The following is a 12,594-nucleotide window of genomic DNA, read 5'->3' as shown; positions in this document are numbered from 1 at the left end:
CTCTTCGGTACATAACACCGTCGAGTAGTATGTACATAGCAGCTTGTCTTTGCAGAGTTCTGGCCTTGTTTCTATCTGCTGGCAATGTCCCATTTGTCAGATACTCCAGGTAAGGCGCCATCCATGTATCTTCTATTCGAATTTCCATGCTGGCTTCGGCCGCATCAATGCTTGGTTCACTTAATCTCTCTACTGGGACTATGTTCAAGGTGTCAGCATCTTTAGCACTTGCAAGTTTGGCCAAGGCGTCTGCATTCGAATTTTGGTCTCGCGGAATCTGCTGGAGGGTGTACATTGTAAACTGTGCTAGCAAATCTTTTGTTTTGTTAAGGTAGGCCATCATTTTTAACCCTCGCGCCTGATATTCTCCCAGGACTTGATTCACGACCAGCTGAGAGTCGCTGTAAATATCGAGCGCTTTTATATTCATATCCCTGGCCATTCTCAGTCCAGCGAGGAGTGCTTCGTATTCCGCTTCATTGTTTGACGCTGCGAAGTCAAACCTGATTGTGCAGTGAAATCGATGCCCTTCGGGCGTTATCAATATCACTCCCGCTCCAGCGTGAGATTCATTAGATGACCCATCCGTGAATAGCTTCCATGAAGGAGTCTTGTCTTGAGGCATGGGCGCTTCAAGCTGTTTGCACAGCTCGTTGCTGGGGAGTTCGGTGAACTCCGCAATAAAATCGGCTAAGGCTTGCCCTTTTATTGCTGCTCGCAGTGAATAAGTTACGTCGAACTGTCCCAATTCGACCGCCCATTTTAACAGTCGTCCAGCCGCCTCAGGTTTTTGGAGGACTTGCCGAAGGGGCTGGTCGGTCAGAACTGTGATAGGATGGGCTTGGAAGTACGGTCGCAACTTTCGGGAGGCTAGAATTAGGCAATATGCTAATCTTTCGATCGGTGGATATTTTAATTCTGCACCGATAAGCCTTTTGCTGACGTAGTAAACAGCTTTCTGCACGCCTTCTTCCTCCCGTATCAGTACCGCACTAGCAGCAACTTCGGTAATCGCCAGATAAATATACAAAGTCTCTCCTTCGATTGGTTTTGATAGGATGGGAGGTTGCGACATATGAGCCTTTAATGTCTGGAATGCTTGCTCGCAGTCTTCCGTCCATTCAAACTTCTTATTTCCCCTGAGTAGATTGAAGAATGGAACGCACTTGTCAGTTGATTTTGAGATGAATCTACTAAGGGCAGCTATCCTTCCGGTCAGGCTTTGGACATCCTTGATCTTTTCTGGCGACTTCATATCGATCAGGGCTTTTATCTTGTTGGGGTTGGCCTCGATTCCCCTTGAATTCACTATAAACCCCAAAAACTTTCCTGACCCGACTCCAAAGGAACATTTGAGGGGATTCAACTTCATTTGGTACTTGTTTAACACATCAAAGCACCTTCGCAAATCCCTCACATGTCCTTCAGCCTTCTTGGACTTTACCAGCATGTCATCCACATATACCTCCATGCTTACTCCGATCAGTTCCTTGAACATGTGGTTGACCAGTCGTTGGTAAGTCGCACCTGCGTTTTTCAGTCCGAAGGGCATTACTTTGTAACAATATAAGCCCGTATTGGTCCGAAAGCTGGTGTGATCCTCATCAGGGGGATGCATGCTGATCTGATTGTAACCTGAATACGCATCCATGAACGAGAGGATCTCATGTCCAGCAGTTGCATCGATTAGCTGGTCGATCCTCGGGAGTGGGAAGCAGTCTTTTGGGCAGGCTTTATTGAGGTCTGTAAAATCCACACAGGTCCGCCACTTGCCGTTAGGCTTGGGGACCAGCACCGGATTGGAGACCCATGATGGATAAAATGCCACCCTGATGAACCCATTTTCTTTAAGTCTTTCGACTTCTTCTTTCAAGGCTCTTGATCTGTCTTTATCGAGTAGCCTTCTTTTTTGTTGCACCGGTGGAAAGACTTTGTTTATGTTCAGGACATGGCTGATCACTGCAGGATCTATCCCGACCATGTCTTTATGCGACCAGGCGAAAACTTCCTGGTTCTCTTGCAAGAATTCCACCAGCGCCTGCTTTGCGGTAGGTTCTAAATTCTTCCCAACCCTTACGATTCGGGTCGGGTCTTTTTCATCGAGCTGGACCTCCTCCAGGTCCTCGACGGGTCCAACATTTTCTTCAAAATCCCCAAAGCGAGGATCCAAATCTATATCCTCACTTTGGGCAACACCCTATTTGGTGACTTTTCCACCTGATTGGGTTTGTCTGTCTTCTGTCATCTGCAATCGTTCTGGGGTAGCGCTCCTCGACGCTCCACTTTTTGCCTTTGTGATCGAGGCGTTATAGCACTCCCTGGCTTCCCTTTGGTTTCCCAAAACGCATCCTACCCCTGCGTCCGTTGGGAACTTCATGGCTAGATGCCACATGGAGATGATGGCCCTCAGTTCAACCAGTATGGGTTTTCCAATAACGGCGTTATACGCTGAAGGACAATCGACCACTACAAAAGTGGCGAGTAATGTCCTTGAGGCAGGCGCTGTACCCGTTGTCACTGGGAGTTTGATCATTCCGGCTGGTGCGAGTCCTTCTCCAGAGAAGCCGTATATGGTTTGATTGCAGGGCTCCAAGTCCTTCACGGACAGCTTCATGCGTTCCAGCGTTGATTTATACAGGATGTTCACTGAACTTCCTGTATCGACCAGTACTCTTTTTACCATCATATTGGCCATTTGGATATCCACGACCAGCGGATCGGAATGTGGGAACCGGACGTGCTGGGCATCGCCCTCAGAGAAGGTTATCCCGCACTCCTCTGAGCGGGCCTTTTTCGGCGCGCGGTCCTCCACAGTCATCATCTCGATATCCTAGTCGTGGCGTAGAGTTCGAGCATATCGTTCTCTAGCCTTTCCGCTATTTCCTGCGAGGTGCGGGCCTCCACAGATGGTTAAAAGTGTTCCGGCCATGGGGGCAGGCTGTAATGGTGGCGAGCGTTGGCGTGTGGACGCCTGCTCGTTGCCACCTGGAGCTTCTCGTTGGGAAGTTCCCGAGGCCCGTACGTACCTTCTCAAGTGTCCTTGTCTAATGAGGAACTCAATTTCGTCTTTTAGCTGGTTGCATTCATTAGTGTCATGTCCGTAGTCGTTATGGTAACGACAGAATTTGGTAGTGTCTCTTTTTGAAATGTCTTTTCGAATGGGCCCAGGTTTCTTGTAGGGCACACTAGAGCTTGTGGCTTGGTAAACCTCTCCTCGAGACTCAACGAGGGCAGTGTAGTTAGTGAACCTTGGTTCATAACGATTACCCTTGGCTCGTTTATTGTCGGAGGTGGAAGGCTCATTGTGTGGCCGTTTCCCACCATTCTTGCCATTACCGTTGCCGTTTCCGTTGCCCTTGTCGTTGCCATTTGGTTTGGTGCCATTGGCGGCTTTGGCGGGTTCGGCAGCCTTCTTACCCTTGTTCGAGGGTTTTCCATCATCGGCAATGGCTTCTTCGAGCTTGATATACCGATCAGCTCGGTCTAAGAACTCCTGGGTGGTTCTAACCCCATCCTTACGAAGACTTTTCCATAGGGGCGAACGGCGCCTCACTCCCGCGGTTATAGCCATCATTTTTCCTTCGTCCCTGACTGTCTTTGCTCCGGCTGCCGCTCGCATAAAGCGCTGGATGTAATCCTTCAGTGATTCTCCATCCTGCTGGCGGATCTCGACCAGTTTGTTTGCTTCGGTCGGGTGGACACGACCTGCGTAGAACTGTCCGTAGAACTCCCTTACGAACATTTCCCAGGAAACTATGCTTGCAGGTGGGAACTTAAAGAACCATTCCTGCGCGGCTTCAGAAAGTGTTGCAGGAAAGATCCTGCACCGAGCGTCTTCGGACACTTTCTGAATGTCCATCTGGATTTCAAACTTATTCACATGCGAGACGGGATCCCCGTATCCATCAAAGTTCGGGAGCGTAGGCATCTTGAACTTGATGGGAGTCTCTGCGTTGGCTATTCTTTGGATAAATGGAGTGCCTTTTCTTCTATCGTGGTCGATGTAAGAGGTCCTTCCTCCGACCAGCTGTTGCACAGCCTGATTTAGTGCATCTATCTGGGCTTGCAACGCAGTAGGAATAGCTACGGTCTCTGCTGCTGGGGGGATGTTCTCACCATGCTTCTCTCGACGATCATTGAGTATGTCTCTTAGATCTTCCTCTCTTCTCCGTTGCTCGCTACCTCCGAGTCGGTTGAAGACATTATTTTGCCTGGGTTGCCCCCCAGCATCTTGTCTATTTGGTTGATCATCTTGAGGTATCTGGCTCCTGCTCTTACCTCTATTTCCGTTCCTCCCATCAGCATTGCCCTTGCCTGAGTCAGCCTCGTTATAGCCGTGGCCATCTTTGAACTTTGACTGGTTGTGGTAAGACTGGTTGTTCCCTCTATTCCCGTCTCCGGCAAAAACACCCCGAGCGTTAGAGGGTGGCCTGCGCTGGTCTCGATGTCCCCGTGCATTATCATGCCGTTGGGGTCCACGGACCGCAGAGCCTAACTCCGAGTCCCTCCTGTTACCAGGAGGGTAGTGACCCCTGTTCGCTTGGTGTGGCCCATCATTCTCGCGGCGTCTAGGACTACGAGGCTGTCGCTCGGCCCTATTTTTCCTTTGCTGCGGGGGATTACCTCGAGCAGCTTGGGATGGTGGATCTGCCTCGGGGTCCAGTGGGACGTCGTCATGGGGCATCTGGGGCTGTTCGGGCCTTTGCGGACTTGAAGGATGGATCGGTGGGCTAGGATTGGGACCTCCCTGGGGTAGCCCATTTTCAGGTTGGTTAGGCTGCGAGGCAGGCGCGGCCTGATTTCTGGCCAACAGCAAGGCCGCTTCAAGGGCTGCCATGGCCTCGGTCTGGCGGCGATCCACCTCCGCTTGTCTCTCGCTTAACTCCGCCCGCTGACGATCAAGTTCCTGCTGCTGCCTTGCCATAGCTTCTGCGGCAGTCTCTTGATTTGCTCTCAGACTAGCCAACTCTTCCTGCAACGTGCCCAAGGTGCTCCTCAAAGTCGCATCGTCCATTTCCTCCTCTTCAAAATCTAGTTGTGGCTCATCTTCCGCCATGCTTGCAGGGGGAGGAGGAGGTGGCAGATTCGACGGTGCAGCGGCGGCGGTCTGAGCAGCTTTCTTCCCTGCTTTCGCCATTAGTTTTATCAACAACGATGAATCTTCCTCTCAATGAAAGCACCAGAATGTTGACCCACGATTTAGCCAACTGACACGGAGTCAAAATATGAATGATGTAGACGAATAGATAGAGAATAACGTAATGACAAAAGTAAAGAAAACACAGTAATTTATAGTGGTTCGGCCCCAGGATCTGGTAATGACCTACGTCCACTTAGAATGATATTGATATGGGATCAAAAGTGTGATCAGAGAACTTGGGTTCAATGAGTTTCAACACTTCTGATGAACAATACAAGTTTACTCAGATAAATTCTATAATCTCTATGATTCCCAGGCTCCAAAAAGTCCCTTCCCATGAGCCATCTCTTGCTATTTATAGGCTCATGGAGGGTTGCCCAATATTGTTACAGATATTATCCCCTGAATCACGGGATATTCAGAAGATTGCATGAGATAAATTCGGGATTCATAAGATCTTCCCATAAGTATTGCTTTGTTACGGAACCATCGACCAGACTGTCGCGAGTAAGGCGGGCTTATCTTACATCTGATGTGTCTCCTGATCGATACTCTAGCAGATGCTTCCAGACATTAGCCACGTGTCAAGAAATGCTTCGCCACGTCACAAATGCTATTTTACTGGATAACAGGTAGAAAGCCCAATGTCAATTATTTTCATGTTTTTGGGTGCCTGTGTTATATTCTTAGAGATCGTGAGAATCTGGGCAAATTTGATGCCAAAAGCGATATGAGAGTTTTTCTTGGTTATTCCACCAATAGTAGGGCTTATCGTGTCTATAACATGAGAACCCAAACTATTATGGAATCAGCTAATGTGGTTATAGATGATTTAAAAGATTTTTCTGAGTACTCCCATGAGGAGGGAATTGACAGGCTCATTGATGTTCAACATCACAAAGAAATGGCAGATCTGACAGCACAGCCTTTGGAGGGGACAACAGCCACTATTGACGTATCAAACGTCAATTCTGTTGAAACAACAACTGGGCAAACAGAGAAGGAAAATCTAGTTACTTCCTCTGACTCCGTTAAAAAAGAACCATCAACCAGAGTAAAAAAGAATCACCCTTCTGACCTTATTTTGAGAAATCTTGAAGAGAGTATGGTCACTCGGAAGAGGTATGTAAATTTGGTTCAATTTGTTTGTTCTACTTCCACTTTGGAACCAAAAAATGTGAAGGAGACCTTAAATGATGAATCATGGATCAATGCTATGCAAGAAGAGTTAGATCAATTTACAAGGAATGAGGTATGAATTCTTGTCCCTAGATCGAGTCATACCAATGTTATAGGTACAAAGGAGGCCTTAAATGATGAATCATGAATTAATGAATGTTTCTGACTTAGGTTTTGAAGTTTTGACTTTCTGAGTAATGTTAAACTTGGTGGCATTTTTTGTTTTTACTATCAACATTTTAAATTTGGTGCTTTTGATGTTTGAAATTGAGTAACAATACTTTTGTTGTTCCCTTTTCATTTTTGTCCTTGTTTTGTCAAATTGAACTAGTGTGATTTAAGTGCTTAAAAATCGATAATGATATAGGGAGTAATGGAAGGTGAACAAAAAAAAATTATCATTAAAGAAGAAGAAGAAAATAGACTCAGTTTTTTTATTTATTTGTTAGGAAGAAGAAAAAAATCCTATATCCTTATTAATATAGAGAAAAATTATATTTTCTTTCCTTATTCTACATCTCTATATTATGTTATATCCCTATTAGTATAAAGAAAATTGTAGACATACATTTGCTATATAATTTACTTTAACTTATAATAAAAATTGGAAAATAATTTACTTTACCAAAGTAATAGCTTGTGTATAAATAAAAGAGAAAGATGTTAATACAAATTCAATGGAACTAGCTTTCATATGCATGGGAAAGAAAAGGGTACCTTGGTACTTAACACAAAAACTAATACAATTATATTAAATATGAGAATTCATTTATTCTATATATTTTGAAAAAAGGAATGATATTCTATATGAGAATTTAATATCATTATTAATATATATTTTTTGAAAGATACCTTCACACATAATTAATACAAGTAAATCCTATATGAGAATGAGCTTTGTTCGAGTTACTAGCTTCAAGTTTCCTTATTGAAAATAAGAACATGTGCTTTCTCTCTTTATAGTTTAACATAGATACATATATTCTTTTACTATTTGATTGGTTTATATATATATATATGTATGACTATACATAAGCTTTAATTGAGAAGTCAATATGCTTTATTAAAAAGTTTTTTTTTTACTTAAGTCACTTGCTGTAGACTTGAATTCAGTCACTTTGGCCACAATCTCATTCACTTGTTTCAGTCTCTCCTAAATACCTGTCCTAATTGCATCTAGCTTACTTTTAGCATGAATTGGATAACTAAAATTTGACTCCAAACACAAAACTTTCCTCAAAATCAACTCAACAAACTCATTAGTTTCACTCTGCTGCTGCAGCATTCATTTTGACGTGTGTCTGAGTAACTTCCATGAATTCAACTGTCCTTTTAAAGAAGATGGTTTCCTCTTCATGTTCTTGCAGCAGCATTAGTAGTAGAAATATGTTCTGTAACTCAATCCACTTTCTTAACTGTCCAAAAGTTTCTGAAGTAAACACTTGTGAACCAATTTGAACCATAAGCAGATCATGAAGCTGCTACTGTACTGGTTCCACTCCAATGACAGCTGCAGCTGCTGCTGCCCCACCCAATAGGTTTGAAGTTGTCTTGGCTGATGAACCGGACTACCTTTCTCGTCATCAAAAGAAGCAATAATATTGGCTCTTTGCTCAGATACAGATGCGGCCTCCACTACTTTGTTCCTATCTAGCTTTGGAATAGAAGTCTCAGCAGGAAACCATTTGAAGGCACATGCACCCTTGACTGATTATCCACATTGATATGTTATCTATTTGGGTGTTTAGAACCAGGTTTGGAGTTGGTCCATCAGTCCAGAGTTCATTTCCTGGCATCGTATTGGTATCTCTACTTGGATAAGTTCTACGGCTTTCGGGTTTCTTCATTTTATTTCCTAGCAAATAAGTTTTGGTGTCATCTGTAAAACTCTGGTTGTCTTTCTTCCAAGCATGAATAAAAGATCAAATGACTCTCAAAACTAGGCCATTCTAGACTGTACAAGAACTGGTATGAAATATGAATACCTGTTTCATGGAGTATCCCCACAATAATATATAAGAGAAAACAAGTTCCTGAATTAGCTATATTGGCATCATCAATGGTTCACCACCAAAGATAAACTGCAAAAATGTCATCATCCCAAGCAAAATATTGAGAATTTTTTAAAAGATAAACAAAACAATATTGCAATCTTAAAATCCCCCAAACCCAACTTTTACACTCCCAAACTTAAAAAGGAATATAAAATTAGACAACCCCAAAAGAACCCATGTTGGCATTTTGCTTAATTCCAAATATGAACCGAAATTATTACTTACCCATTTGTCATTGTAATAGAGCTAGTAATTCTACAGCTCATTCCTTGGCAAAACTTGCATTATCTCTTGATTCTCCTAGAATTTGGTGGCCTGGTTTGCCTTCTTGTCTTTGGCCTTAAAACTTAAAACTCTTTATGTTTGATGTTTTTGCTTTATCTTGGCTGTTTGCCCAATAAAATTCTATGAATTTTACTCAAAAAAAAAAAAAGTTACAAACAATGCCACGTCTAAACTCTAAACTAAGAAATTGCATCAAATAATACACAATTTCCAGTTTATATACATACATACAAAAAAAAGAAAAGAACAATAAGCATAATAAAGAACATAAATGGGAAGGCAAAGAACAATAAAATTGTAAAGAGAAGGAGATAATTACAAGGGAATGAACTTAAAGATGAATACTTTGGAGATTTTGCAAAACCATTGAGCTGCTATTCCAGAAAGATTTTTAAAAAAAAAAAAAAAACTATAATATAATATAATACAGAGTCTGAAGCGATACATAGTTTTAATTTTCTCAAAAAGATAAGAAAAAGAAAATAATAATAACAATATAAATTTGGTGAATAGACTATAGATAATGGAAAGCGTCATTGCTTACCACACTGTCACTTTATTACTATGACTAAGACCAGTTCATAACGCTATTCATAGAATTCTTCTGTTTCAGCCTTACCCCAAAACAAAAGAGAAGAAAAAGTGGCCACCATGAGTGGAAGCACCACCGCCGGAGCCACACATATCTTGGTATTCCCATTCCCAGCCCTAGGACACATGATACCACTCCTTGACTTCACACACCAGATCGCTTCCCAAACACCAGACCTAACCATCACCATTCTCGCAACCCCGAAAAACCTCTCTCTCTTAAACCCCCTCCTCTCCGCTCATCCTTCCATCCACACCCTACTCCTCCCTTTCCCACCTCATCCCGCCATTCCTGATGGCGTTGAGAATGTCAAGGACCTGCCCCCCGGCACATATCGTTTCGTGATCTCCGCCATGGCTAGGCTTCGAGAGCCACTCACCCAGTGGTTCCGGGACCACCCATCGCCACCGAACGCCATCATCTCTGACATGTTCTTGGGCTGGACCTACAACCTCTCCGTCGATCTGGGTATCCGTCGGATTACGTTCTCCCCATCCGGCGCTTATGCCTTGGCCCTCATGCTTTCGTTGTGGCGCGACATGCCCAAGCGGCGCCACCCCGACCCGGACGGTCAAAATGAGGTCTTTTCGTTCCCCGAGATTGCGAATTGTCCGAAATACCCTTGGTGGAAGTTGTCTCCTCTGTACCGTTCCTACGTCGAGGGAGACCCGGAGTCAGAAATTGTCAGGAACTCGTTCCTTGGTAATCGGGCGAGCTCGGGACTCATCGTTAACTCGTTCAGCGAGTTGGAATCGGTTTATGTTGACCACCTGAAGAAAGATTTGGGCCATGATCGTGTTTGGGCCGTTGGGCCTGCACGGCTTCAATCTGACAATCCAACTGGGCCCACCGAGAGAGGTGGCTCTAGCTCAGTCTCTGCTAACCACATCTTGTCGTGGCTAGACAAGTGCGGTGATCGTAAGGTTGTGTATGTGTGCTTTGGTAGTGAAGTTGTTTTGCGCAATGATCAAATGGAGGAGCTCGCAAAGGGTTTGGAGACAAGTGGGGTCCATTTCGTTTGGTTAGTTAAGCAGCCCAATGGATCACACGTGGATGGTGATTGTGGGAAGGTTCCAATTGGGTTCGAAGATCGTGTGGCTGAAAGGGGTTTGGTGATTAAAGGGTGGGCGCCACAAGTGGCAATAATGCAGCACCGAGCTGTGGGCGCGTTCTTCACTCATTGCGGGTGGAATTCAATCTTGGAAGCCATTGTGGGCGGAGTAACGATGCTAGCGTGGCCTATGCAGGCGGACCAGTATGCCAATGCCACTTTGTTGGTGGACCACTTAGAGGTAGGAAATAAGGTGTGTGAAGGGAATCAAACCATTCCTGACTCGGCCGAGTTGGCTCGAGCTTTTGCAAAATCATTGGGTGAGAACCGAGTCGAAAGACAACGAATTGAAGAATTACGTGAACCGACAATTCGAGCCACTAGGGAAGGTGGTAGTTCTACTAAGGATTTGGAATCATTAGTTGCCTATTTAAAAGAGACAACATTTTAGTAAGAAGTTTTGGTTTAGGCTTGAAAAATATGTATGGAAATTGGTATCGTATTTATATTTCTTGTTTTCAATCTACCTTATTATTCATGTCACTAACTTTTGGAAACATTTATTCTCGTTTTCCTATCTTGATGTCGAAATATCCTGAGATTTAATGATTTCAACACTCAAAGGTAGATGACTCACTTCTTGCAAATCATTACTAGGACTAATAGCATTATCCTCTTTGAGGCAAGCAAGTGAACACTTGTTCTCTCAACTCTTCATTATGACTAATAACATTCTCTCCTTCTTTCTTGAACCCTTCAAGATTATCTCCAAACTCACATCTTACAGTACTCGTCGATTCTTGTGATTGCACCACTTGCAAATCCTCACATCCCAAAGTGTAGATAAACTTCTGATTCAAATTTTCCTATTCTTTTTTCATCCTTGGGATCTCCCTCTTTCTTTAACTTTTGGATCTCCCTCTTCACAAGAAACAACATGGAATTGTTAAGCCTGAGCTTCTTTAAAACCTTGAATAAAAAGGGAATTTTGAGAATTTAAAAACTAATGAAAACAAAACGGTAAATAAAACAAATAAATAAATATGAATTAAAGGATTGACAATAGTCAAGAGTTCACTCTCCACTACTAAACACACTTTTAATTATTCATAAATAAAATTATGGTTGCGAAAATTTAAAGCTACACAAGTATACGTAATCGTTTTTGTAGCTTATTTCGGTAAGACCGATATCGTTCCCACGGAGACTGATTATCAAGTACCAATAGCCTATTTTATTTTCTATTTGGTAATCAAAATTGGAATTTTTAAAACTAAAAATAATAAATACCAAAATTAAATGAAGAACAACAAAAGAACAATAATCTTGCAGTAAACTTGATTCAAATATATATATGAGAAATTAGGGATTCTAATCTCCTCTACTATCCACTTTATTATTCATTAATGCAATCACAAAGATAATTCTTCTCACTAAGATGGAAGACATGCAAAAGTGTTAAATATTCGGGTTAAGAAATATAAAACTCGACTTAATGCAAATTCTCTATATTTCTATGAGAAATTTAAACAATAGGAAGCATGAACTCAGTCCTAAATCACATAAACCAATTTGATACTCTCGTTCTAAATTGAAATCTAATTCTATTCAATTTTAGCATATCCAAATCTCACTTCTCAGATTTTTTATTTGAATTCTTAAATAACATGTAAAATGTGCGCAATCAATCACATACACAATAAACATAAATTGAATAGATCTTAGATGAATACGAAATAGAAAACTTGCATTCATTCATAATAAAGCTTCAAGAGATTCAATTAAAAACCCTAAATAGAATTTAGTTCATGTTTATCACTAAGAAATCCATAAACATGAAATTAACATAAAACTAAAAGTAAAAAGAGAAGAAAAAGAACTCTAAATGATAAATCCAATCTTCCTCCAAAGCACTCCCAAGCCTCTTCTCCAGTCTAGATCTGCAAAAGTGCTTCCTTTTCTTTCCTTAATCGTGATTCAAACCTAATTAGTATTTTTTTAAACATGAAATGACAAAAACACCCTTCATTAAAAATCTGCGTTTTTCACATTTCTAGACATATCCTGCAGTCGCAAGAATGCCCTAGAAATGCTCTGAAACACTGTTTTCCACCAATTTTTGTCCTTTTGTCGGTTTTTCCACCATGTTTCCACACCTAAGTTACATAAGCCCTTCGACACCTGAAAACACACAAAACACAAGCGTAAAATAGAACAAAACAAAACTAAACACATAATACTCTACCTAAAAAGACATAGATAAACGAGTCTAAAACTCGTTTATGTTATCCAC

General features: G+C 42.3%; 1 protein-coding gene and 1 long non-coding RNA gene across 2 annotated transcripts; one reads left to right on the top strand and one right to left on the bottom strand.

Moving 5' to 3' along the window:
- Window positions 1–7,619: 7,619 nt before the first annotated feature.
- Window positions 7,620–8,585, bottom strand: LOC133800474 (uncharacterized). The gene is made up of 2 exons (XR_009876486.1): window positions 8,305–8,585; window positions 7,620–8,220 (listed from the first exon to the last, which is right to left on the bottom strand). It is a non-coding gene; the product is annotated as an uncharacterized LOC133800474 (long non-coding RNA).
- A 673-nt stretch (window positions 8,586–9,258) lies between these two features.
- LOC133800473 (UDP-glycosyltransferase 89B2-like) lies at window positions 9,259–10,878 on the top strand. Its single transcript, XM_062238436.1, has one exon. The coding sequence runs from the start codon at window positions 9,310–9,312 to the stop codon at window positions 10,750–10,752; it is 1,443 nt and encodes a 480-aa protein (XP_062094420.1). The 5' UTR covers window positions 9,259–9,309; the 3' UTR covers window positions 10,753–10,878.
- The last annotated feature ends 1,716 nt before the right edge of the window (window positions 10,879–12,594 follow it).

Source organism: Humulus lupulus, chromosome 9 (assembly GCF_963169125.1).
Source record: "Humulus lupulus chromosome 9, drHumLupu1.1, whole genome shotgun sequence".
Lineage (NCBI taxonomy): Eukaryota > Viridiplantae > Streptophyta > Magnoliopsida > Rosales > Cannabaceae > Humulus > Humulus lupulus.
This window is presented reverse-complemented; position numbering and strand designations above follow the sequence as displayed.

Bases quoted from the DNA above. Each gene is read 5' to 3' on its own strand.
- LOC133800473 (XM_062238436.1), top strand. From the start codon at position 9,310: ATGAGTGGAAGCACCACCGCCGGAGCCACACATATCTTGGTATTCCCA.